Raw genomic sequence first — 25,744 nt, 5'->3', positions numbered from 1 at the left:
GTGGCAATTTCAGACAGATTAAGTGGACAAAACAAAGAGGCTGAAAGGAATAACCATGAAATCCTCTGCTCTAAAAATACTTTTTTATTAAAAAATGTTTTATGCTCTCTAACAAAAGTAGAGTACGTAGTACTTAAAATTATTAATGGTATACCTCATAACATACTTTTCCCTCACATCTGTATAAAAGTTATATCAAGAGGGGTGCCTGGGTGGTTCAGTCAGTTGAGTGTCTCTGACTTTAACTCCAGTCATGATCTCACCATTTGTGAGTTCAAGCCCCACATCGGGCTTGCTTCTGTCAGCACCTAGCCTGCTTTGAATCTTCTGTCCCCATCTCTCTCTTCCCCTTCCCTGCTCATGCTCTCTCTCTCTCAAAAAATAAATAAACATTAAAAAAAAAAGAAACGGGCGCCTGGGTGGCGCAGTCGGTTAAGCGTCCGACTTCAGCCAGGTCACGATCTCGCGGTCCGTGAGTTCGAGCCCCGCGTCAGGCTCTGGGCTGATGGCTCGGAGCCTGGAGCCTGTTTCCAATTCTGTGTCTCCCTCTCTCTCTGCCCCTCCCCTGTTCATGCTCTGTCTCTCTCTGTCCCCAAAATAAATTAAAATGTTGGAAAAAAAAATTAAAAAAAAAAAAAAAGAAACAAACTTGTATCAAGATAATGGTAACTTAAAAACCTACATAAGATTTTAACTCTTCCCAAATGTTGTTTTGAAAGATTATTTTTAAAATAAGGAGAGAAATTAAAATGTTTTTCAAATAGTTTCAAAGGCATTAAAAACATTAACAAATTTCTGCTTTTCTAACCAAAGGCAGGAGGGAAAAAAGAAAACAAACAAACTAAAGAGAGCCAGGAGTTGTAGAAGAAACTGACCAGGGAGGAATGTTTTACTTTTCCACATTCCCCAGAGTTCTAAACATAATACTGGCACAGAGTTCTAAACATAATACTGTGACTGTGGCACAGCACATAGTCAATAAGTGACTACTGAATGAACGGAGTAAGTGAGTGAATTCATATAAACTACTGGCTAATTTTGTAGGGTAAAGGCCTTTGGAGAGTTATACTCATTAAGCCTATATGTCAGCTAAAATAATGAAGATAAATTAACCAAACTCAATCAGCAGTACTAATCAGTAATAAATAATATTTTCCTTTTAAACAGTAAGTTACTGCTTCAAAAATACCCTACAAGACTCAGAGTTAATACAATCTAACCTACAGTCAATGAATAGCTTATGTGTACTAAACATCTGTGCTCAATTACTATTTCAATTATTTCCCCCCCCAAATTAAGACATAATAGTGTTAACCTTTTAATAATTTCTTTTATAATGCAAATGATCTTTTAAAACAGGATCAACCAAAAAACACACTCTTAACTATTGACAACAAACTGAGGGTTACCAGAGAGAAGATGGGGGCGGGGAGATGGGTAAAACAGGTGATAGGGATTAGAGTATACTCATCACGATGAGCACTGAGTAATGTATAGAGTTGTTGAATCACTATATTGTACACCTGAAACTAATATAACACTAGTGTAATTATATTATATTATATTATATTATATTATATTATATACAATAGAATTAAAATTTAAAAAGATACACATTTTATAAAAATGTAAAATACTGGAATTAAAATTAAAAAATAAAGCTGTATCACTCAAATAATATTTTTATCACATATTAATGCGATAGGATTTAAAATATTATCCTCATCAATTACCTCATTGGCTAAGGTTATTTAACGACTGGTACTCGATCACCAATTGAGTGAATTAACAACTGTCCTCAAGTTTTTCACATAAGATACACATTTGCTATCTGGTAAAGAACTTGGGCACTGTTTCTTAGGATTGCATGAAGTTTCAGGAAACAGTCCAAAGCTTCATCAAGCCGGTTTAGCCTCTTATAGGTAAGGCCTTAAAAAGAAGAAAAAGAAAAGCTATAAGCATTATTACTGGTAAGTAATTTTCTCAAAGTCACAGGATACATTTTTAAATATATGTAAATATTCATCCAGGAGAGAGAGATGATGGGAATTTTTTTGAAAAAGAACAAGGCAGGGGAGGGGCTTTTCCACTGTTGTTGGGCAGATACCAAAACATGCTAGAGCACTATCGTGATTTTAAGGTGCGGCAGGGAAACAGGAGTAGACAGACCAGCAGAATGCACAGTTCAGAAACTGACTCAGTTACAGAATTAATGGGCATTGAAACTCAACGGGGACTAAGGGACTAGTAAGAAATGGAGCCAGGACAACCGACTACACGTGAATTAAAACATGTAGATTCCTATTGTGAATGTATTCCTGTTTTGAATACACCCAAAACTTACTTCAAAACTAAATAGAAGAAAAAAAAATGGTTAGAGAGGGAGGGAGCCAAAACATAAGAGGCTCCTGAAAACTGAGAACAAACTGGGGGTTGATGGGGGGTGGGTGATGGGTATCGAGGAGGGCACCTGTTGGGATGAGCATTGGGTGTTGCACGGAAACCAGTTTGACAATAAATTTATAATAAAAAAAAACTAAACAGAAAAAAACAAAGATGTAAACGTATGAAAAGAAAATATAGGAAAATGATTTTATAATCTTGGGGTAGGGAAGGGCTTTGTAAAGCAATAAATAAATGAAGCCACAAACTTTCCAAAAGCCAAATTTGACTCTATAAAATTAGAAAACCTGTTTGACAACACAAATGACCAATTAAAAGCTAAGCAACAGACTAGGAAAAGTACCTAAAACTTATAAAGAGAGCAAATAAATCAATATCTAGGCAAGAAATCTCCTGCATTAAGGCCTCTGCTATTCACTTCCCTCTGCTCTTTCCCCAATACCCGAACGGTCCCACCCTCCCTTGCTCCAACATGACTTTAAACTCTCCTTGACTCCATCTAAAATGGCTAATTCCTCCCAACCCAGCCAGGTCTTCCTTTTGCCTCTGGCAGGAGATTAAAGACTCCTCTCCGGGAGGAAGGATCCAATTGGATCAATTGACTAGCGGGCAGTTCCCCAACTACGCAGATCAGGCAGATGGCCCCGTGGCAGCGTGCCAGCACATCAGTCTCCCTTGTGGCCTCAGAGATCCGGCTCAGCTTCAGCTGCAAACTCCTAAATGCGAGAAGACAGGCCAGGATCATCAGACATCTGAGGGAAGTTTACGACACGAAACATAGAAGGCAAAACAAACAAGCAAGCCAAAAACAGCACAACACAGCTATGCAGGGAGAAGAAAACCTCAAAAGAAACTTCATTAATAACCCAAGAGATAAGAAGCAGTATTGTATCAACATGTGTTTGTCGCACTGCAAACTCAAGAACAGGAAGGAATGACACCCGTTTCAGGGGACCCTGACAGGCAAGGAAGGGAATAAGATGCGCCTTCGGGTCTTACAACGTTTCGTTCGCTAAAAACCAAACCTGATGTAAATATGACAAAATGTTGAAGTGTGTTAAATACAGTTGGTAAGGGACATGGGTATTTTTCTGTCCAATTTTTGTGTTTGAAACTGCTCATAAAGAAAATGTGTTTGTTTGTTTTCCCACCTATCAGTTTGGCAAAAGCTGAATATTCAGTATTAGTAGGAATTTGGGAAGTCAGCCAGTCGCCTCCACTAATGAACTGGAGCTCTGTAAGTCAATTTAAAATAAGAAAAGAAAGAAAAAAATTGTAAAGGAGAAAAACAAAGCAATTCTGCCTAGTTTACTTACCAATATTATAAAGTGCTTCAGTACAAGAAGAATCATTTCTTAGAGCCTCTTTGTAGAATTCAGCTGCCTTCTCATAATCACCGTTTGCAAAAACTGTATTCCCTTTGTTAGTCAGAGCTGAGGGATTATATCTATCAGAGTTCACAGCTAAATCTGCATAGCTACTGGCTTGTGCAAATTCATTTTCCTAAACAAAGTACAAAACACACACAAATTATTCGGGGTTTGTCAAATATCTCTACTGACTGTTCTGGGCTACAGACATGATAAACAGATTTTCTGAGATTACAAATACGATAAACAGAAATATTTTATATATCTTGATCTTGACAGACTTATTCTACAAGATTTTTAATCATCATGTTCTTTCAACTACCCAAGTTTCTAATGACTGACTTCACAGTCTCATGGTTTGAATAACAACACTACATGTAAGCGGCTCCATTTTATTAATGGTTTTTTTGTCTATTTGTTTTTAGCTTTAGAGAGAGTGAGTACAGGATGAGGAGGGGGCAGGAGGCAGGGAATCTTAAGCAGGCTCCACACTCAGGGCAGAGCCCAATGCAGGGCTCGATTCCACCACTCCGGGATCATGACCTGAATCAAAATCAAGAGTCAGGCGGTCAACAGACTGGGCCACCCGGCCGCCCCAAGTGGCTCCATTCTGAACACCCAGATTTCACGTCACAGCTGCAGTACTGTGCACACCTGAAGCCCTGAGCAGGCTACAAAGGCACCACTATCTTTCCCGTCCTTCCATCCAATTGGTTGCGTCACCTACTAGGTCTGGCATCTCTAGCAAGTCTCTAGTTCTGTGTCTTCCGCCAAAGGACCTTAACATCACTCATTTAAGCGACATAGACCTCTCAACCCTTAAATAGTGAAGCATCTGTGCCGGCTTGCTTAAGCCAGGAACCAGATTTCCCAGAATCCCCTTCCCTGCATGGTTCTTGTCCACAGTCGGCTGAAAGGAACTTGTAGGACATGCGGGACGCAGACACGAAGCAGCAGCTTTTGCTCTCTGAAGGTCTTTTTCTGGTCATCAGTTGCAGGACTGATGCAGAAACGCCTGTGGGTTCCAGCCTGTCCTCACTCATTTTGACTCCACATCTGGTTCTGCCTCCCAACTGTGCTGTCCCTGCTGAGCACAGTGACCCCGATCCCCGATCGGGCTTGGCTCCGGACCCACGGAGGAGGCAGTTGTGCAGAAGCAACTGCTTCCCAAAGGTCTCTCCAAGAACTCCCCCTTCATGTGGCTGCTGGACACGCTGGGCCACTCACACACTGACTGCTGATCCCTTCTCAGGCCCCTGACCCCCCTCTGCACCTTCACCCACAGCTCCCCCACCACTGGGTAAATTCTAGCTCCCACATCCCTTCTCCCATGATACTCACAGTGACTGCTTCCCCGAATGAACTTTCAAAACACTGAGATACAATTCACAGGTCAGATAAATGTACATTTTTGAGGCATTTACACATTCAAAAAATTGTACCACCATCACCAACATCCATTTCTACAACATTTTTATCATCCCCCCCCCCAAAAAATATCCTGTACCCATTAGCAGTCACTCCCCATTCTCCCACCTGCTCTGGCCCCTGACAGCCACTAATCTGGTTTCCACCTCCATGGATTTGTTTATTCTGGACATTTCATAATAAACACAACCGTACAACATGCGGCTTTTTTGTCTGGCTTCTTTGCTTAGCAAAATGTTTTCAAGGTTCATCCATGTTGTACTACGCATCAGTATTTCATTCCTGTTCATCGCTGAATAATATCCCATTGTATGGATAGGCCACATTTTGTTTATCCATTCACTGTTGATTCACCTGGATTGTGCCCGCCCACTTTTGTTTATTATGAATAATGCTGTTATGAATATTCATGTATTTGTGTGGACTCTGAACTTTGATATAAAAATTGATACTTAAAAGTGGGGTGCTACTGTCATAAAAAACTCAAAACATAAAAAACCTTGTCTTTTGGACTAGGCAGCAGGCAAAATCTGGAAAGCACTAGAACCATAGTAGTGGAGGATAGAGAAGGAGTAAGGAATTGTTATCAGAGGCTAGATAAAGGGCAAGTCATGTTTTGCAGTCATAAAACTGGGAAAACTGCCATCTACACTGACTTGGAAGACAGAACGTGTACTTAGTAAATATGTGCGTGTGGCCAAGGAGATTTCTGGGCAGGAGGTTAAAAGTGCCAATTAATTTACTTTAATTGGGTCTGATAAGGTACAGTGAGAGAGGAGCTTAAGAGAAAACTTCAGATTTTCCAACTAGAGTTTGGCAGAAATATAGAAAAACAAGGACGTGTTGGGCCGGAAAATAAAATTATTTCATGTCGCTAGTTTCTCTGAGCAGCAAGTCTCAGAGTAAGAACTGGTTGCAGGGCAGAGATCAGATCAAGGGTGTGGCTGTAATGCCCTTTGGAAACATCTCAGGAAGATTTAAGGTAGTGCCTGGCAAAGGAGGCACTCCTCTTTAAGGTAGAAAAAAGCTTCCAAACATCTTCGGGGCTCTGCGCCCCAGCAGCCGCATGCACCTAAGCGGAAAGGGGTCTGTCTGCCCTGAAAACCACCGTGGATGCAGCTCTTGGGGCATGTGGGCACCCCAAATGAGATTTATAGGAAACCTGCCAAGTCTTTAAGGGAGTTGTACCAGTTTAAGCATTGCCAGCTTGGATTAAAGGGACAGACCGTCCAAAATGAAAGACAGCCTCCGGGTCCCCAATTTTTCTGGGCAGAAAGCAGGCTAAGAAAGTGAATCAGCTGCAAACACAGGTTATTTTTTCTGTAAAAGGAAGTGTTCCCAGAATGCAGAGCCAAGAGCCACAAGAGACCAAAGGATTAGGGCACCACTCCCAGGGATCAGAGCTGAGCCCTACCTAAGGAACGTCCCCTTCCTCACTTTCGGGGGCGTGGACCACATGTGCTCAGCTAGATGTCTGACCCACTAAGGACTAGTGGGTGCGAGGTGCCTCCACCTCACCCCTTTGGAATAAGAGTATCTATTACAGTGACCCTACTCTTATCTCATCGGAGGATGTGAAGTGGATGGGAGACACGGTGTGTTTTCCTGTTCGCAGACCTTTGGGTCAAGAGGACCTGCACCTGAGAAAGCCCACCTCTATCTAGACCCCAAGCAGACGATGGCTCTTGGGCCTGATGCTGTGACAGGTGAGACTAAGAGAGTCCCTGGAGGGCTGAGTACATTTTGCATATGGAAAGGATACACTGAATGCAGGCAGTGACAGATCATTAAAATAGTGGCCCCAAAGGGTCACACCTCCCAGTATTCAGGCCCTTGAATGGTTCTCTCCCGTGTTGGTTTTGCCCAGTAAGATAACAACAAGTTCAACGCACACAGGAGCCTGGTAACCACCTGAGTGCACCAGGGTCTCCTCTCGTGGACCCTGCCCCACGTAAGAAGGCTGGGCTCCCCTGCTGGAAGAGGAGGTGGAGGAACGAGATGCTGGTCAACGGCTCAGCCAAGTCTCACATGTGAGGGAAGCATTTGGACCATGCTGCCTCAGTCAAACTTCAGATGATGGCAGCAGGATGTGTGACCCCGGGCCAGATCGGCAGAAGGAGCACCCAAGTGAGCCCAGCCTGTTCAGGTAGAATGTGAGGAAATACACAGTTATTTTAGCCACTACATTTTGGGGCAGCTTATTCCAGAGCAACAGAAACTGATACAACCGCATACTAGGTACCGATAATATATGTTCAATATATATCATATACCAGGCCCATTACGTTGCCTCAAAATAACCATTTTCCCAAGAACTACGTGCAACAAACTATTGATCAGATACTCTGATAGCTCTGCTCAGTCGCCTAAATCTAGCTATGTTTCTTTCTTTTTAAAAAATCTTCTTGGTCTCCTCCCACACATTCATCAAACTTGGTCAAGATCTGGTCGCTAATTAAACCAGTTGCACGAAATTTACAAGTGATTTTCTAAATTCAAATGTAATGACTGTAATGGAGACCATGCTTCAGCCCCCAGACCTGTCCTTCAGAAGTGCTGGGAATGCCGCTGGCCACGGCCTCAGCTGTCAGCCCACTCTGTGACTTACTCTAGCCCCATGAGAAAGAGGTGCCTTGCCCAAAGCTGCGCCCCCTTCCTGGCGAGCAGGCTGACTCCAGTGACTGGTTGATGCGGAGGCACGAAGGCCCGTCCCCCTCACCGCGGTGGGGGACAGGGCTGCACAGCCATCCCAAGTCAGGGGGTCCCGCAGGGTTGGCTAAGGACTGTGGTGACTGCATCGCAGCCCAATTTCCCCCTCCTCCACTCTGTGACGCTTCCAACCCTTCTCACTGACGTACTGATCCAAAGAGATCTGCCCCCGAAACTGCATTCTGGCTAATCTCCAGCTCGGAGTTTGCTGTCTCACCAGCAAAAGTGCCTCTCCTAGCCTTCATTCTCGTGAACCTCTCTGATTTCAATGTTATATACTTCCTCTTTGTGCCTTCCTTTTTTCCTTTACTTCAAAGGCATCAGACTGTAGTTCCTTTCCCATCTTCTTGATCTGATTCTTATTTTTGCCTCTTTAATGTATGTGAATCCCAAAGTCAGTTCGCAGTTCCGTGCTGCACTCTAGCCCCTGGAGATACCCTCTATCGTCTTAGTTCAGGCTGCTATAGCAAATACCACAGACTGGCTTAAACAGCAAACGTTTATTTCTCACAGTTCTGGAGGCTGGGAGATCCCAGATCAAGGTGCTGGCCAATGTGGTGTCTGCTGAGAGCCACTTCTTGGTTTGCAGGAGGACATCTTGCTGTGTCCTCACGGGGAGAGGGCTCTGGTTCCTTCTCTTCTAATAAGGGCGCTAATCCCATCAGGGGACCTGCTCTCATGACTTCATCTAACCCTAAGTATCTCTCCAAGTCCCTCCAAATACAGTCACATTTGGGCTTCAACATATAAATTTGGTTGGGGGAGGAGGACACACACGATCAGCCCATAGCATCTATTATCAAAGCTCTTACCTCTACGCAGACAATCATCAAATCATCTCTATCCCCGATTTCCCATCTGAGATCAGTTCCACATGCTTGTTGGCGATTACTATTTAAATATATCACCACTGTAGGGGCTTCTGGGTGGTTCAGTCGGTTGAGCCTCCAACTTCGGCTCAAGTCATGATCTCACGGTTCATGAGTTCAAGCCCCGCGTCGGGCTCTGTGCTGACAGCTCGGAGCCTGGAGCCTGCTTCGGATTCTGTGTCTCCCTCCCCCACTCACACTCCATCTCTCTCTCTCTCTCTCTCTCTCTCTCTCAAGAATAAACATAAAAAAATTTTTTTAATAAATATATATATATACATATATCACCACTGCTACAAAAAATCTTAAAAACATATTAGAAAAAAACTCAGCATCTTTCTCCCTAATCTGCAGCCTCCTCTCAACCTGCACCTGGCACCACTCTCTTGCCAGTAGGCTTAAAATACTGCTGTCATTCCTCACCAGTGGTCTTGATCTCTTTTCCATCACAACAGAGTAGGGGTAAAATTTCCACCGTTAACAGTAGTTCAGCACGGCAGTGATTCTCAGTGGCGCACCAACCAGAAGTTCCAAGAGGAACTGAGAATGTGGTTTAACTAAATATAGTGATCCTTATGTTCACATCCTCTCCCACCTTTCCTGTCTCTGTGCTTTTGTTCATCCCTTTAGTCTCCCCAAAATTAAAATGCTTTGTGCCTTCTCTGAATTTCTGAAACACTTATTATCTCTACTTTCAACCAACCTTCCTTTCTTCCATCTGAGTCCACCCACATGCCTCCTTTGTTCCAAATTAAGAAGCTCCCTTTCAGTGAGCTTTTAGACTTTTGGTATTCCCCATGACTGGGATCCGGCAGATGCTCAAAGTATGCTTCTTATAGATGACACTGTACCTGACGTAAATCATGTAACCTGAGCCATCACTTTCTTTACTACTAACACGGTGCTGAAACCGATCTCTAGCCCACCTCGCAGATCCGCACTGTGCAATCTTCTGAGCGATGTTTACCCACCATAATTTTTCTCCTTCCCTTCTTCTTCTGAGATGGTCCTCTCACTCATATCCATAAACTCAACCCCTGGCCCAGAACCTGTCGTGATCAGACCTCTAGGCACCCCATTCTACTGCCATTCTCTACCAGTCTTCTTTGGAGCTTCTCTCTGGCCGTGCTCTTCGGGGAGAAATTTAGCAACATAAAAATACCACATTATCCACTCTTCGTTGTAAAAGAACCGGAACTTACCAAATAATACAGAAATGAGAGGTTGGTTGCAGCTGCACTTTTCACTCTACTGTCCTTTTTTTCAAACATTTTTAAGGTCTCCACAGCCTAGAAATGAAATATCTGGACGTTACGATCATTGTAATAGGACGGTATCCGGGCTTAAGGCTGCTGTAAAGACCATTGTGTCTTGAGTGTCACACCAGGGGAGGACACAAAGGGAATGGACTGATATGGTCAAGAAAACAGACGACAGAACGAGAACTTCATCCGAGAATCGGCATTTATAAAAAAGGACACAGCAAAACTAAAAGTGCAATAACTGAAATGAAGAACTTAACCGAGAGGTTTCACAGTAGGGTAGGTACAGCCAGAGAGTCATAAATATCGGGCCTTGTGAGTCTTATGACATGGTTTAGTGTCTATCCCGCATAATGGGGTGTAAGTGAGGTTTTTACCTAAAGGACACAATCAAATTTACTCTTTGCAAATCAGAATTTCTGCTTTTGGCTATCAGAGATCAGCCTACAGAAGACTATTCTACAGAGAACAATTAGAAAATTTATATTCAAATACTAAAAATATCTTTGGAAGGCACTACAGCACTACTGAGACAACCAGGATCTGAAGGTCAAGATCCCAGAAAATGTTCAGACTAAATAAGCAAAGGAAAAGAAGAGATGAAAAAAGGTCTCAGATGAAAAAAAGAGACATATGGGAACATAGCACAAAGGTCTAAGACAAACATAACTGGAACTCCCGAAAGGAAAGAAAGACTAATGGTCGAGAATTTTCCCAAAACTGATGACAGAAACTAATTCTGGGACTACGACAAAAAATTATCTCGAGTAGTTCCAAATATAATTATATTTTCAAGCCATGAGAAATGAAAGTACATTTTTAACCGCTTGGCAGGCCTGAGACCATCCTAACCGAACAGGATATTTGGAATGGTCAGACGCCTTACATGAAAAGTGAGTGAGTACTCAACCTAGAAACGCCTGAGAAATAACAGGAAAAAAAGCAGGTAAAGGCGATGGGTTTGCCTTCCTTCCTTCAAGATACGTACACTGAGCAGAAAATGCATGGCTTTCGGCACTTTCTGCTCTTGGAGAGAGTGGAGCCAACCAAGAACGCTGCTTTCGTTTTTACGACGCTCACAAGCTGCTGCTAGTGAAAATATCTTGACAAATCTGCGTGCCGTGCAAGTGTCTGACCTCAAACGAAGCCTCGAATATAGCACCATTTAGTGTGCTGACGCAATTTTTTTAAGGATACATTCTCCATATGTAGGTTCCAATAGAAGTAATTATTCTTTTCAAGTTTTTCTGTTTGTTTGTTTTCTGAGAGAGAGAGTGCACGCGCAGGGGAGGGGCAGACGACAAGGGAGAGGGAGAGCGAGAATCGCAAGCAGGCTCCGTGCCCAGAGCAGAGCCCAATGCAGGGCTCAACCCCATGACCATGATATCATGATCTGAGCCAGAATCAAGAGTCACATGCTCAACCGACTGAGTCACCCAGGTGCCCCTCTTTTCAAAGGTTTTTGATTAAAGAAAATCACTGAAGTTTCTAGGCTAGTAGTTCATAATTCCACAAAGAAGAAAAAAGACCCCAACATCATATGCTCACTTTTGAGATTCTCTTTCTCACTTACTTTCTTGGAAGGATCTTCTGCAGAATTGCCAAGAAGTTCCTAAAACGCACTTCAGAAATTATTGCTACTTATGTTGTTCATCCTATAGGAGTTATCTCATTGACTCTTTATACAACGTCCACGGCTATTAATGTAAAAGTCACTGCTGTTTTGAATCTCTAAGTTTTATAAGATACACTTCCCTTTGAGTAAGAATTCTGAGGTTTCAAACTTTAGTTTTAGATTGTGTCAAAATAAATGTGTTAATTTAAAATATAAGGCACATGAATAGGTGTAACTCATGTATCCATTAAATTCTCAAAAGTAAAGTGTAGAGAGAAAATAATCAGTTTTCTGATATTTATGAAATCTGTAAGTAGATTATCAAAAGCAAGCTAACAACAACAATTAAAAAAAATGCAATGCCATATAGTAGTTTAGCTTACATCATTCCTTTTAGAAACAGCTATTCATACTATTAATAAAGCTATTAATAAAGTGTCTTAGATGTGGCGCCTGGGTGGCTCAGTTGGTTAAGCATCCAACTCTTGGTTTTGGCTCAGGTCATGATCTTGTGGTTTTGTGAGTTCAAGCCCTGCATTGGGCTCTGCACTCGCAGCGCATAGCCTGCTTGGGATTCTTTCTCTCCTTTTCTCTCTCCCCCTCTCTCCCTCCCCCACTCACACTATCTCTTTCTCTCTCCCTTTTCTCTCTTCCTTTTCTCTCCCTCCCCCACTCACACTATCTCTTTCTCTCTTAAAATAAAGAAACTTAAAAAAAATGTTTTTTAAGTGTCTTAGATTTTAAAATTTTCATCTTTATTAATTTGCGGCTCACTGTTAACAAGACTTTAAGACTACATATAACACCAAGTTATTCTCCCCCCCAAAAGGTTACTATGAATTCAAATAATATGTAAAAAAATGATGCAGTGCTACTATTTAAAATAACAGAAATATTTTGAAGTTTAAAACATTCATTTAAAAACATCTGAGAGAATAAAAACATTTCATATTTAAAATTTCTAAACTATTCTAAAAATGCTATGTAACTATTCTAATAAAAGGAATATTTTCAAGATTTTTTGCTTTGAAATGGGTGGTTTTCAAAACCGTTCTTTTACACGTTCAATGAATGCATAGCCAATATTTGTTTTTAAATTTTTTTTTAAGTAGGCTCCACGACCAATGTGGGGCTTGAACCCATGACCCTGAGATCAAAAGCCACATGCTCTACCAACTGAGCCAGCTAGGCAACCCCCAATATTACTGTTTTTAAAAATAAAATATATTGGGGCGCCTGGGTGGCGCAGTCGGTTAAGCGTCCGACTTCAGCCAGGTCACGATCTCGCGGTCTGTGAGTTCGAGCCCCGCGTCGGGCTCTGGGCTGATGGCTCAGAGCCTGGAGCCTGTTTCTGATTCTGTGTCTCCCTCTCTCTCTGCCCCTCCCCTGTTCATGCTCTGTCTCTCTCTGTCCCAAAAATAAATAAACGTTGGAAAAAAAAATTAAAAAAAAAAAAAAAAAAATAAAATAAAATAAAATAAAATAAAATAAAATAAAATAAAATAAAATATATTATAGGGATGCCTGGGTGGCTCAGTCAGTGGACCGTGTGACTCTTGATCTCGGGGTTGTGAGTTCGAGTCTCATGTTGGGTGTGGAAATTACATAAAAATAAAAATCTGTAAACATTTAATTAATCAAAATAAAATATTATAACATCGATTCCTTTACAAGTGAAACTGATAAAAGTGTACCAATAAAATTAAATTTAGCTATAAATAGCAAAACAAATAATGGAAAAGACATTGTTAATTTGGGTTGTGTTTTCTTTTCTTCCCCCCACAAACAATTAGGAAAATAGATACACTTTCATTTTGGCTTTCTTTCCCGACTGATGCCATCTAAGCTACTGGTTTCTGCATTCCACTGCATCTGTCCACACATGATCACGGGCCTTCAGCCCAAACTACTTCATTTCATCTACCTTTGGCTTTTTAATGGATTTTTTCTCTATTACAAAGGTGACTACAAAGCAGAACTACCATCACAAAGAACCACACTCTGAGATTTCAGCATCTTTACTTAGCTACAGAATTATAACCTCATATTAGAAGGTATACATTTTTCTCTTTTACTTGAATTGTAAATAAAGTAGTCCTAGTCAAATGGTCATTATGAGTTATGTCAACCCAATCCCTTTTAACCTAACAGTGTTCCTTTCAACTAAGGTTTATTATACCCACCTCATCATACTTACAATATACAAACAAAAGAAACACAAAGTCAAAGCAGCAATGTTGAAAAGAAAGGAGAAATTACATTTTTAAAACATAAGTAAACTAATTAAAGTCTTGAAAATGCAAATGGAACACAAAATATTTTAAAGACTACGGAGGGGGGAGCACCCATTCCACCTTGACCCAAGGCAGCAAGGTAGCAGTGATACCAGCAAGATGTCCTGGAGGACTGTGAAATTGTGCTTAGCAATGGGACCCTTTTATGCCCAAAGCAATGTTCCAGAGTAAACCAAATACACAAAACAGGTCACGGGAAAGCTCTCTGGTGAAGACAGGACGATGGAAGCACCATGCTGCTAGTTGGGCTCTTGGCCTTCCCTGCCTCTAAAAAACCTTACAGGTTTACAGAACAGTTTGAAAACCTCTAGGGGAAAAGTTGTTCTCTGGACTAGAACATGGTTTAGTAATTTAGGAACCATGCGTTGCGTGACAAGTATTTACGCTGGGACAAAGAGGACAAACAGGTCAAAATTAAAGTAACACTATATTAATAGAAATTATGTTAACACAAATAAAAATATTACTCAACTTCAGAATAATCACAGATAACAATATTCTAGAAGCAGTTTCCCAATATTATTGCTTTGACCAATTAACATATAAAACATCTAAAACTTTAAAAAACTTACTTGGTTAAAGTCCTTTTGTCTCAAGTATGTAATTGCTTTGTTTATTTCCAGATCATTTGCTAGCTCTACATACTGAGAGGCTTTCACAACTTCAACACACCTATGATGTAAAGCATAAAAAAAAGTTACTTTGTTTTGGCATTTTTATGTTGCTGGTGGCTTCCTTAAAACTGACTTTTCAAAAAAATTTTAAAGTGTCCCTAGCACTATCTAAGGCTAAGCACTTGATTTCTTCCGATGCAGGCAGTAAGTTACTAAATTCTTCAGTTCTAAACTGATTTTTTTTTTTTTTACTCAACTACTGATTTTTTTACCCAACTTTTCATTAGCTTGTTGTCACTTCTAATTATTTATGGTATTTTAAATGAAACTGGATTTATATCCATAGTCTCATTTTTAACTTAACTACTAAAACAATTTTAATTTGTACCAGGTAAAAGTATTTCTATGTATTTTTTCATCTTAAATGCTCTGATGGTGAGAAAAATTCTATAGAATTTGTAGAGTATGTTTAAGTTTTGTGTCCAAACTTGACGATTATAGATCTGTTCCCCAAAGGACACAGAACGTTTGTTTTTAACTATATATCAGGCACTGCATTAATTCCTTTATAAGCATTATCAAGCTTAATAGTTTTTTTTTTAATGCTTAGTTTTCTAGAGAGAGCAAGAGAGAGAGAGAGAGAGAGAGAGTGCACACATGCACGTGAGCAGGGGAGGGGCAGAGAGAGAGGGAGAGAGAGTCCCAAGCAGGCTCTGTCAAAAAACTAAAAATAGAACTACCCTACCACCCAGCAACTGCACTACTAGGCATTTATCCAAGGGATACAGGTGTGCTCTTTCGAAGGGACACTTGCACCCCATGTTTATAGCAGCACTATCGACAGTAGCCAAAGTATGGAAAGAGTCCAAATGTCCATCAAGAGATGAATGGATAAAGGAGATGTGGTATATATATACAATGGAGTATTACTCGGCAATCGAAAAGAATGAAATCTTGCCATTTGCAACTACATGGATGGAACTGGAGGGTATTATGCTAAGTGAAATTAGTCAGTCAGAGAAAGACAAAAATCATAGGACTTCACTTATATGAGGGCTTTAAGAGACAAAACAGATGAACATAAGGGAAGGGAAAGAAAAGTAATATAAAAACAGGGAGGGGGACAAAACATAAGAGACTCATAAATATGGAGAACAAACTGAGGGTTACTGGAGGGGTTGTGGGAGGGGGATGGGCTAAATGGGTAAGGGGCACTAAGGAATCTATTCCTGAAATCATTGTTGCACTATATGCTAACTAATTTGGATGTAAATTTTAAAAAATTAAAAAAAAAAAAAAAAAGAAAAATCCTCTTTGCGGCTTCCCAGGAGAAACAATGAAGATACCTTTGTTGAGACCCTTGGGAATGCTGGTGGAGGGGATTTCAGGATACTAGCAGATGCCTAGGGAGACAGAAATTCCTTCCAGAGATAGGAGAGAATTATGTCATGGAAGATGAGTCTGACCTTGGGATTTTAGCTTGGATAGAAAAAGAGCTTTTTTGAGAATAAACTCTGGGGGGTTTCTGAATGCCCTCCAGGGCAGCTCTTGAGAACTTATTCTAAATGTCCTGTAGAGAAGTTTCTAAAGCTAAAAGAGTATGGCTAACTCATCAGAGCCCCAAATAGCTGTATTCATCATGTAAAGTCAATTCAAGATCTTCTAAGAGAAGTAAAGACAAAACAAAACAACTCCTTGGACTTAAAAGACACAAAGCTCAACACGTTAGGAAAACTCTCAAAAAAAAAAAAAATGAAGTTCTGATAATAAAGTTATGAATGACTCTGAAAACAAAAAAAAACAACACTGATCAATCTACCAGGGATATACCTCTAAATCTTCATGCAACCAATAACATAATTTCAAAATAATATAAAGCAAAGTTAATAATCTAAAAGAAGAAATGTAGAAATCTACAACTGCAGTAAAAAACTTTTAACAGACCCTTCTCAATAGCTAAAAGAATAACCAAACAAAAATCAATAAGAATAAAATGACAAATTCCTTAAAAATGCACCTATCCAAAGTGACACAAGAAAGTCAAAATAATTTTGTAATTATTAAAAAAGTAGAATCTGTTTAATAAAACCCTCCCTATAAAGACAACTTTGAATGCAGACAGCTTTACTAGTAAATTCCTCTATTTGTTTAATAAAGAAATAATACCAATCTCATAAACTCCTCCGGGGGGGGGGGGAACCACATCCAAACTTGTGATATAAAGTCAGCTTAACCTTGTTAACAAAGTCAAAGACGTTATTTTTTAAAATGTTTTATTTATTTTTGAGAAAGAGAGCGAGCGGGGGAGAGGCAGAGAGAAAGAGAGCAGGACAGAGAATCTGAAGCAGGCTCCACGCTATCAGCACAGAGCCCGATGCAGGGCTCAAACTTATGAGTTGTGAGACAGATCATGACCTGGGCTGAAGCCGGACGCGTAACTGACTGAGCCACCCAGGTACCCCCAGAGACATTATTTTTAAAGATACAAACCTCATCCTTCTCATTAATATGGATGGGAAAATGCTTAGGTAATGATTAGCAAATCAAATCCAGTGATATTTTAAAAGGATAATACATCACAATCAAGTGGAGTTAAATTGATAAGAATTGATAAAAATTCTTAGCCTGACCAGAAACAAAAGTAAAAATTCCTTAATTTGATAGAGTATTTACAAGAATCCAATAGCAAACATCATACATAATGGCAGGTTGTGAAAAGTTTTAACCCTGTGAATTCAGGAAAAAACAAAAATGCCTACTATATCACCACTTCTATTCAGCACTGAACTGGACATCACAGCCAGTGTAATGAAGCAAGAAAACAAACAGAAAGAAGCATAAAGATTGACTAGAAAGAAAGAAAAGTGTCATTATCTGCAGACAGAATAAATGTGTATTTAGATAAGCAAAAGAATCTAGAGATGACTATTTGAAAAAGTAAATTTATTAATAGGTCAGTGGATAAATATCACTATCTAAAATTCAACTGTGTATCTACATACAAGAAATGCACAAGTAGAAAACAAAATGTTTAAACTATGCTGTATGCCATCAGAAACATCAAACGTGTAGGAATAAATGTAACAGAAGACATGCAGATCTCTAGACTTAAAACTAAAAAGTATTTCAAAGAAACTACAAAGACCTAAGTGGAGGAACGTATTGTACTTACGGATTTGAAAAGTAAACATCTTAAAGATGTCAGTTCTCTCCAGCCTGATCATTGGATTTCAATAAAATCCCAATTATTTCCCCAGTAGGTCAAGAGAAGTGACAGACAAGCTGCAGACTAAAAGAAATCATTTGAAAAACGCTGTCCAGACCTTCGCTAAGCTACTGTGCCCTACTGCTACCTTGGCGTCCATCTTGTTTGGCCACGTGGCCTGTTGGGACCAAAAACTAACACTAGCCTCTAACACAAGTATGTGTCCCAGGCAGCAATCTGTAGAGCACCAAGCAAATCTAAGTTCCTGATAGGACTTCCCCAAAAGTCCTTGTGATAAACAGTCTCCCCCACCTCCCAAGGCCTTCCCCTTATGCACCCCCCTACACAGACCCTCATGATGCTTACTGACGCCCCTACTCTTTGGTTTGAATGGACCCATCTGGCCTTACGCCATGAGCCCCAGAACACTCCACCCACAGATGCTAGTAAGGCATGTGCCCCAGGTCCTGCCTCTCTCTCTGCCTGTATCCGTCTTGACTTCCCTGGGTGGCATTACCAGGTATGCTGTGTACTTCCTCTAGGGTCTATAACAAACTTACCTCAGTTTCTCATGGTCGAGAATAATATTCCATTGTATGGTTATACCAGTACACAGCAATGAAAATGAACAAACCAGAGCTACATGCAACAACATTGCCAACTGCTATAGAGTAAAAGACACCAGACACAAAACAACAGGCATGGTACGAGTCCACCTATATAATGTTTAAAAGAATGCAAAACTAAATTATAGTGTTTAGGAATGCCTGGTTGTGTGGTTAAAGTATGTAGAAAAGCTAGGAAGTGATTTACCGTTTCTCTGGAGATACCTGTCACCCTTCAGAGTGGGAGGGGCAGGGTCTGGGATAGGCTCAGCAGAGCTTCTAAGGTGCTATGTTCTCTTCCTTAAATGTTATTTATCTAAGCTATGTAATGACATAGGTGTTTGCTGTGTGATAAATCACTGAGCTGATGTTATTATTTTGTACAATTTTTATGTGCTTTATATTACACCACAAGGTTAAAAATAATTTAACCCTATATTAAATGAATTAACAAAATATAGTAAGAATGACAGAATGATATATAATTGAAAAATCCAAATAATGTCAAGACTGAATTTTCCTTTTTCTTTTTTTATTTAAATTTTTAAAAATTAAAAAAAATTTTTTATATATATAGATTCCTCAAGTGGGAGAGGGACAGAGGGAGAAAGAATTTTTAAAATTTTATTTAAATCCAAGTTAGTTAACATATAGTGTAATAATGGTTTCAGGAGTAGAATTTAGTGATTCATCACTTACATATAACACCCACTGCTCACCACAAGTGCCCTTCTTAGTGCCCATCACCCATTTAGCCCATCTGCCCAACAAACACCCCTCCAGCAACCCTCAGTTTGTTCTCTGAATTTAAGACTCTCTTATGGTTTGCCTGTTTTTAACTTATTTTTTCCTTCCCTACCCCTATGTTCATCTGTTTTGTTTCTTAAATTCCACATGATTGAAATCATATATTATCTTTCTCTAACTTATTCAACTTAGCATAATACACTCTACTTCCAACCATGTTGTTGCAAATAGTAAGATTTCATTCTTTTTGATTGCTGAGTAATATTCCATTGCGGGGGTGGGGTGGTGTGTGTGTGTGTGTGTGTGTGTGTGTGTGTGTGTGTGTGTGTATCACTTCTGTATCCATTCATCAGTCGATGGACATTTGGGCTCTCCACAGGTTGGTTATTATTGATAGTACTGCCATAAACATTGGGGTCCATATGCCCCTTCCAATCAGCATTTTTGCATCCTTTAGATAAACACTACAATGTGCAATTGCTGGGTCATAAGCTAGCTCTGTTTTTAACTGTTTTGAGGAACCTTCATATTGTTTTCCAGAATGGCTGCACCAGTTTGCATTCCCACCAGCTGTGCAAAAGTGTTCCCCTTTCTCCGCATCCTCGCTAACATCTGTTGTTTCCCGAGTTGTTAATTTTAGCCATTGTGACAGGTGTGAGGTGGTATCTCATTGCAGTTTTTTTTTTTTAATTTGTATTTACCTGATGATGAATGATGTTGAGCATCTTTTCATGTACCTGTTAGCCATCTGGATGTGTTCTTTGGAAAAGTGTTCATTCATGTCTTTGGTCCATTTTTCACTGGATTATTTGTTTTTTGGGTTTTGAGTTTGATATATTCTTTATAGATTTTGGATACTGACCCTTTATCTGATACATCATTTGCAAATATCTTCTCCCATTCCATTGGTTGCCTTTTAGTTTTGTTGATGGTTTCCTTCACCATGCAGAAGCTTTTTATCTTGATGAGGTCCCAGTAGTTCATTTTTGTTTTTGTTTCCCTTGACTTCAGAGATATGTCTAATTAGAAATTGCTGCAGCCAAGGTCAAAGAGGTTGTTGCCTGTTTTCTCCTGTAGGATGATGGTTTCCTGTCTCACATTTGTCTTTTATCGATTTTGAGTTTATTTTTGTGTATGGTGTAAGAAAGTGGTCCAGATTCATTCTTCTGCAGGTCTCTGTCCAGTTTTCCCAACACCATTTGCTGAAGAGACTGTTTTTTCCATTGGATAGTCTTTCCTGCTTGTCAAAGATTAGTTGGCTATAGATGTGTGGGTCCATTTCTGGGTTCTCTATTCTGTTCCATTGATCTCTGCATCTGTTTTTGTGCCAGTACCATACTTTCTTGATGATTACAGGTTTGTAACACAACTTGAAGTCCAAAATGGTGATGCCTCCAGCTTTGGTTTTCTTTTTCATCATTACTTTGGCTATTCAGGGTCTTTTCTGGTTCCATACAAATTTTATGATGGTTTGTTCTAGCTCTTGAGGAATGCTGGTATTATTTTGATAGGGATTGCACTGAATATGTAGATTGCTTTGGGTAGCATCAACATTTTAACAGTATTTGTTCTTCTAATCCATGAGCATGGAATGCCTTTCCATTTCTTTATGTCTTCTTTAATTTCTTATATAAGCTTTCTATAGTTTTCATCATACAGATCTTTTACCTCTTTGGTTATGCTTATTCCTAGGTATTTTATGGGTTTTGGTACAACTGTAAATGAGATCGATTCCTTGATTTCTCTTTCTGCTGCTTCATTATTGGTGTATAGAAATGCAACTGATATCTGTACATTGATTTTATATCCTGCGACTTTGCTGGATTCACGTATCTGTTCTAGAAGGTTTTTGGTGGAGTCTTTTGGGTTTTCCAAAAGGAAAACAGGGTTTTCACTCTGTGAAGAGTGAAAGTTTGACTTTTTCCTTGCTAATCTGTATGCTTTTTCTTTCTTTTTGTCTGACTGCTGAGGCTAGGACTGCCAACACTGTGTTGAACAGTGGTGAGAGTGGACATCCCTGTTGTGTTCCTGATGTTAGGGGGAAAGCTCTCAGTTTTCCCCTTGAGGATGATATTAGCTGTTGGTCTTTTGTATACGGCCTTTAGGATGTTGAGGTATGTTCTTTCTATGACTACTTTCTTGAGGGTTTCTATCAAGAAAAGATGCTGTATTTTGTTAAATGCTTTTTCTGCATCTATCAAGAGGATCATATGATTCTTACCCTTTCTTTTATTAATGTGATATATCACATTGATTTGTGGATATTGAACAAGCCCTGCAGCCCAGGAATAAATCCCACTTGATCATGATGAATAATTCTTTAAATGTATTGTTGGATTCGGTTTGCTAGTATCTTGTTGAGAATTTTTGCATCCATGTTCATCACGGAGATTGGTCTGTGGTTTTCCTCTTTAGTGGGGACTTTGGTTTCGGAATCAAGGTAATGCTGGCCTTGAATGAGTTTGGATGTTTTCCTTCCATTTCTATTTTTTGGAACAGCTTCAAAAGAATAGGTGTTAAGTCTTCTTTAAATGTTTGGTAGAATTCCCTGGAAAGCCATCTGGCCCTGGACTCCTCTGTTTGTTGGGAGATTTTTGATTACTAATTCAATTTCTTCACTGGTTATAGCTCTGTTCAAATTTTCTATTTCTTCCTGATTCAGTTTTGGTAGTTTATGTTTCTAGGAATTTTTCCATTTCTTCCAGATTGCTCAATTTGTTGATATATAATTGTTCATAATATTCTCTTATTATTGTTTGTATTTCTACAGTGTTGGTTGTGATGTCTCTGCTTTCATTCATGATTTTATTTATTTTGGTCATTTCCTTTTTCTTTTTAATAAATCTGGCTAGGGGTTTATCAATTTTGTTAATTCTTTCAAAGATCCAGATCCTGGTTTCGTTGATCTGTTCTGTTTCGTTTTGTTTTTTTTTAATATCATTGGTTTCTGCTCCAATCTTTATTATTTCCCTTCTACTGCTGTTTTGGGGCTTTATTTGCTGTTATTTTTCCATTTTCCAGCTCCTTTGGGTGTTAAGATTAGGTTGTGTATTTGAGACATTTCTTCCTTCTTTAGGAAGGCCTGGATTGCTATATACTTCCCTCTTATGACTGCCTTTGCTACATCCCAGAGGTTTTGGGCTGTCATGTTTTCATTTTCACTGGCTTCCATGTACTTTTTCATTTTCTCTTTAATTTCTTGGTTAACCCATTCTTTCTTTAGTAAAATGTTCTTTAATCTCAAAGTATTCGTGGTCTTTCCAATTTTTTTCTTGTGATTGATTTCTATAGAAGTTTCATAGTGTTATAGTCTGAAAATATGCAAGGGATGATCTCAATCTTTTTGTACTTGCTGAGGGCTGATTTGTGCCACAGCATGTGATCTATTCTGGAGAATGTTCCATGTACACTTGAGAAGAATGTGTATTCTGATGCTTTGGGATGAAATATTCTGAATGTAAACTGTTAAGTCCATCTGGTCCAGTGTGCCATTCAAAGCCAGTGTTTCCTTGTTGGTTTTCTGCTTAGGTGATCTGTCCATTGCTATAAGTGGAGTGTTAAAGTCCCTACTATTATGGTATTATTATCAATGAGTTTATGTTTGTGATTAATGGACTTATATGTTTGGATGTTTCTTTGTTGGGGCATAAATATTTACAACTGTTAGATCTTATTGGTGGATAGACCCCTTAGTTATGATATATGATATAATGCCCTTCTTCATTTCTTGTTACAGTCTTTGTTTTAAAATCCAGTTTGTCTGGGGGCACTGAGGTGGCTCGGTTATTTGAGCATCCAACTTCAGCTCAGGTCATGATCTCAGTTTCTGAGTTCGAGCCCTGCATCGGGCTCACTGCTGTCAGTGCAGAGCCCACTTTGGATCCTCTGTCCCCCCCTCCCTGACCTTCCCCACTTGCTCTCTGTCTCTCTCGTAAATAAACATTAAAATCTAGTTTGTCTGATAGAAGTATGGCTACTCCAACTTTCTTTTGATGTCCATTAACATGATAAATGGTTCTCCATCCCCTTACTTTCAATCTTCCAGGTGTCTAAAATGAGTCTCTTGTAGGCAGCATATAGATGGCCCTTTTTTTTTTTAATCCATTCTGATACCCTATGTCTTTTGATTGGAGCATTTAGTCCATTTACATTTAGAGTGATTACTGAAAAATATGAATTTAGTGCCATAGTGTTGCCTATAGAGTTGGAGTTTCTGGTGATGTTCTCTGATCCTTTCTAGTCTTCGTTGCTTTTGTCCTTTTTTGTTTCGTTTTGTTTTTTCTCCACTCAAATAGTCCCCCTTAAAATTTCTTGCAGGGCTGGTTTAGCGATCATACACTCCTTTCATTTTTGTTTGTCTGGGAATCTCTTCATCAAGAGAGAGAGTCTTAAGCAGGTTTCATGCTCAGTTTGGAGACTGACACGGGGCTCAATCCCACAACCGTGGGATAGTGACCTGAGCTGAAATCATGAGTCACACGCTCAACCGAAAGAGCCACTCAGGTGCCTTTTTTTTAAATAGCCACATTAATATCATTTTAAAAAGTCTTTAATGTAAATCAGCCTCAAAAAGCTAGGTCTGAATGAATAGAAAAATAATAGTCTTTAAATTTCAAAACTGGTTCCCTTTTACTGAATGATTTAACATAAAATACAAGGAACTGGTCTAACGGGTCCAGGTCTAAGGTGAAACAGAAGACTCTATACTGAGTTCTGTCTTGATGATATAAATATTATTCAAATGGAACAGAAATCCGATAGCTTAGTTTAAATGTTTCTTTATGTTAATTTCAAGTCCTAAAAATTATCCAGACATTGAGCAGATGTTATTTATATCTTAAAAAGCCTCTTCTTTAGTTTTTTACAAAGAACAAGACATTTGAGGAAAGCAGACACGGAGGAAGTATGACACCCACAAAGAACCATTATGGAATGTTTTCCTACATATGAAACATCTTGTAACCCCAGGCAAAGGCTCTGATGTTGACTGTAAACAGCACAGCCCTGCATTTAAAAATATAGACAGATAAGCAGATAGGTGGAGAGACAGATATGCACATGGGTTCCGTATGTGTACAGCCACATAAAATGTACACTATATGCACCCATGTCCACATACACATATAGAGTAAAGTTTCTGAAAAATATGATGTAAGCTTTACATCTTTCTTCAAAGTTACTAGAAACATGGGCTTTCATGTAACCCGAGCTTTGGTAAATTTTTTTTTTCAACTGCCAAGTTCTATCTAGGGAAATGAACGCCTACCTAGTTAACACATAAAGAAATAGGACTTAATACATTTTAGGTTATAAACGGAGTCTTTAAAATACCCATGTGTTATAACAAGTGTATTATGAACACTATGTTTGTTGGCAAAAACTAACACTTATATTAGTTTTCTACTGGAGGACCGATGTCAGCAAAATGGTGGTATAGGAATTTCTAGTGCCTGCATCCTCCCAGAAATATCAATTTTAAGACCTATCCATGCACGAAAATACTTCCACAAGAGCTAAGGATTCTAGGTGAGGGATTACACCACCTGGGTGGAGGTGAGCTATATGAAAAGACAGCATAGATAGATTCACACACCCTCTTTACCTCTCCTTGGAGCCCAGACAGCTCAGCATGGAGAAAGGGAGCCTTTCTGTGAGAGAAGCTGAGTAAAGTAAGTGTCTGACTTCACCCCAGCCTCCAGTCCAGCCTGCCCCGGCACCAGAGTGACTCTCATTGCCCTTAATGGCTCTGGCAGTCTCCTGTGACTCCAGGCCGCTGCCCACCCTGGTGCCTGTGGGATTCTACATCCTTAGGTGGCTCCTTGGTAGTGCCTGTGAAACCAGGTGGCCCGCTTGCCCCAGTGCCTGTCGGCTCTAGTGGCTACAAGTGGCTCCTGCAAACCTAAGTCCCTGGCCCAATGGGCACCAGTAGGCCCCGGTGGTTCCAGGCAACCTCCACGGCCCCAGGTTCCCAGCCAGCTCCCACGAACCCAGGCTCCTGGCACATCCCAGCCCCCGCCGGCTCCCAGGCAGCAACTTTGGCAATCAGCACCTGTAAACCCAGAGACAGTATGACTGGGCCTAGACACAGGATGACTACTGTGTCCTCAAGCTTCCAAGCCACCTCAGCACCGGGCTAGCTACTAGCCCCAAGCCTCCAGACCATCCCAGCCCCAGGTCAACCCTCCTCCAGGAATAAAGGAACTGGCAGCACCATTTCCCTCCACCGGCCCAACATAAACACACATCCACCCACGGGACTTGCTCACACCGCTGCCTCTATCCCTGCACATCGTGCTTCTGCCAGTGTACCCCTTTCGACAGCCCGCCTTGGTCTGGATGCTGCGGGGCCCCTCCCCCAGATGACCCACGGCACCCAAAGCTTGCCCGCATGCCAGCCCCTCTGCCCTCCGCCGTGCTTCAGCAGATCCGCCCTCTCCAGTACACTCTCGGCCAGAGCCCACACAGGATGGTGCCGCAGGCCTGGTGGTGTGCAAGCAGCCCCTACAGTGGCCGGCACCACTCCAAGGTGACTTCTGCCCCGGAGACTGGGAAAAATAACCACACACACACACCAGTCAGATGGAGGCCCCGGCCGTGGGCTGGCGGCAGACAACTGGTCCAAC

The 25,744-nt window shown here is 40.4% G+C and overlaps 1 protein-coding gene across 2 annotated transcripts in view; it reads right to left on the bottom strand.

Moving 5' to 3' along the window:
• Positions 1 to 25,744, bottom strand: part of IFT88 (intraflagellar transport 88) — a 133,212-nt gene that overhangs the window by 53,437 nt on the left and 54,031 nt on the right. For both annotated transcript variants that reach the window (XM_047077521.1, XM_047077527.1), the window contains 4 exons: positions 14,523 to 14,622; positions 9,982 to 10,068; positions 3,720 to 3,906; positions 1,821 to 1,929 (listed from right to left, as the gene is read on the bottom strand). In XM_047077521.1, the coding sequence (XP_046933477.1) occupies positions 1,821 to 1,929; positions 3,720 to 3,906; positions 9,982 to 10,068; positions 14,523 to 14,622 (483 nt within the window). The remainder of the gene's footprint in view (positions 1 to 1,820; positions 1,930 to 3,719; positions 3,907 to 9,981; positions 10,069 to 14,522; positions 14,623 to 25,744) is intronic.

The sequence above is a fragment of the Lynx rufus genome, unplaced genomic scaffold (assembly GCF_022079265.1).
Source record: "Lynx rufus isolate CCGP_SWC_20201006 ecotype Redwood Valley unplaced genomic scaffold, mLynRuf1.p SCAF_1, whole genome shotgun sequence".
NCBI classification, from domain to species: domain Eukaryota; kingdom Metazoa; phylum Chordata; class Mammalia; order Carnivora; family Felidae; genus Lynx; species Lynx rufus.
The sequence above is the reverse complement of the archived record's forward strand: the minus strand, read 5'-3'. Positions and strand labels throughout refer to the sequence as shown.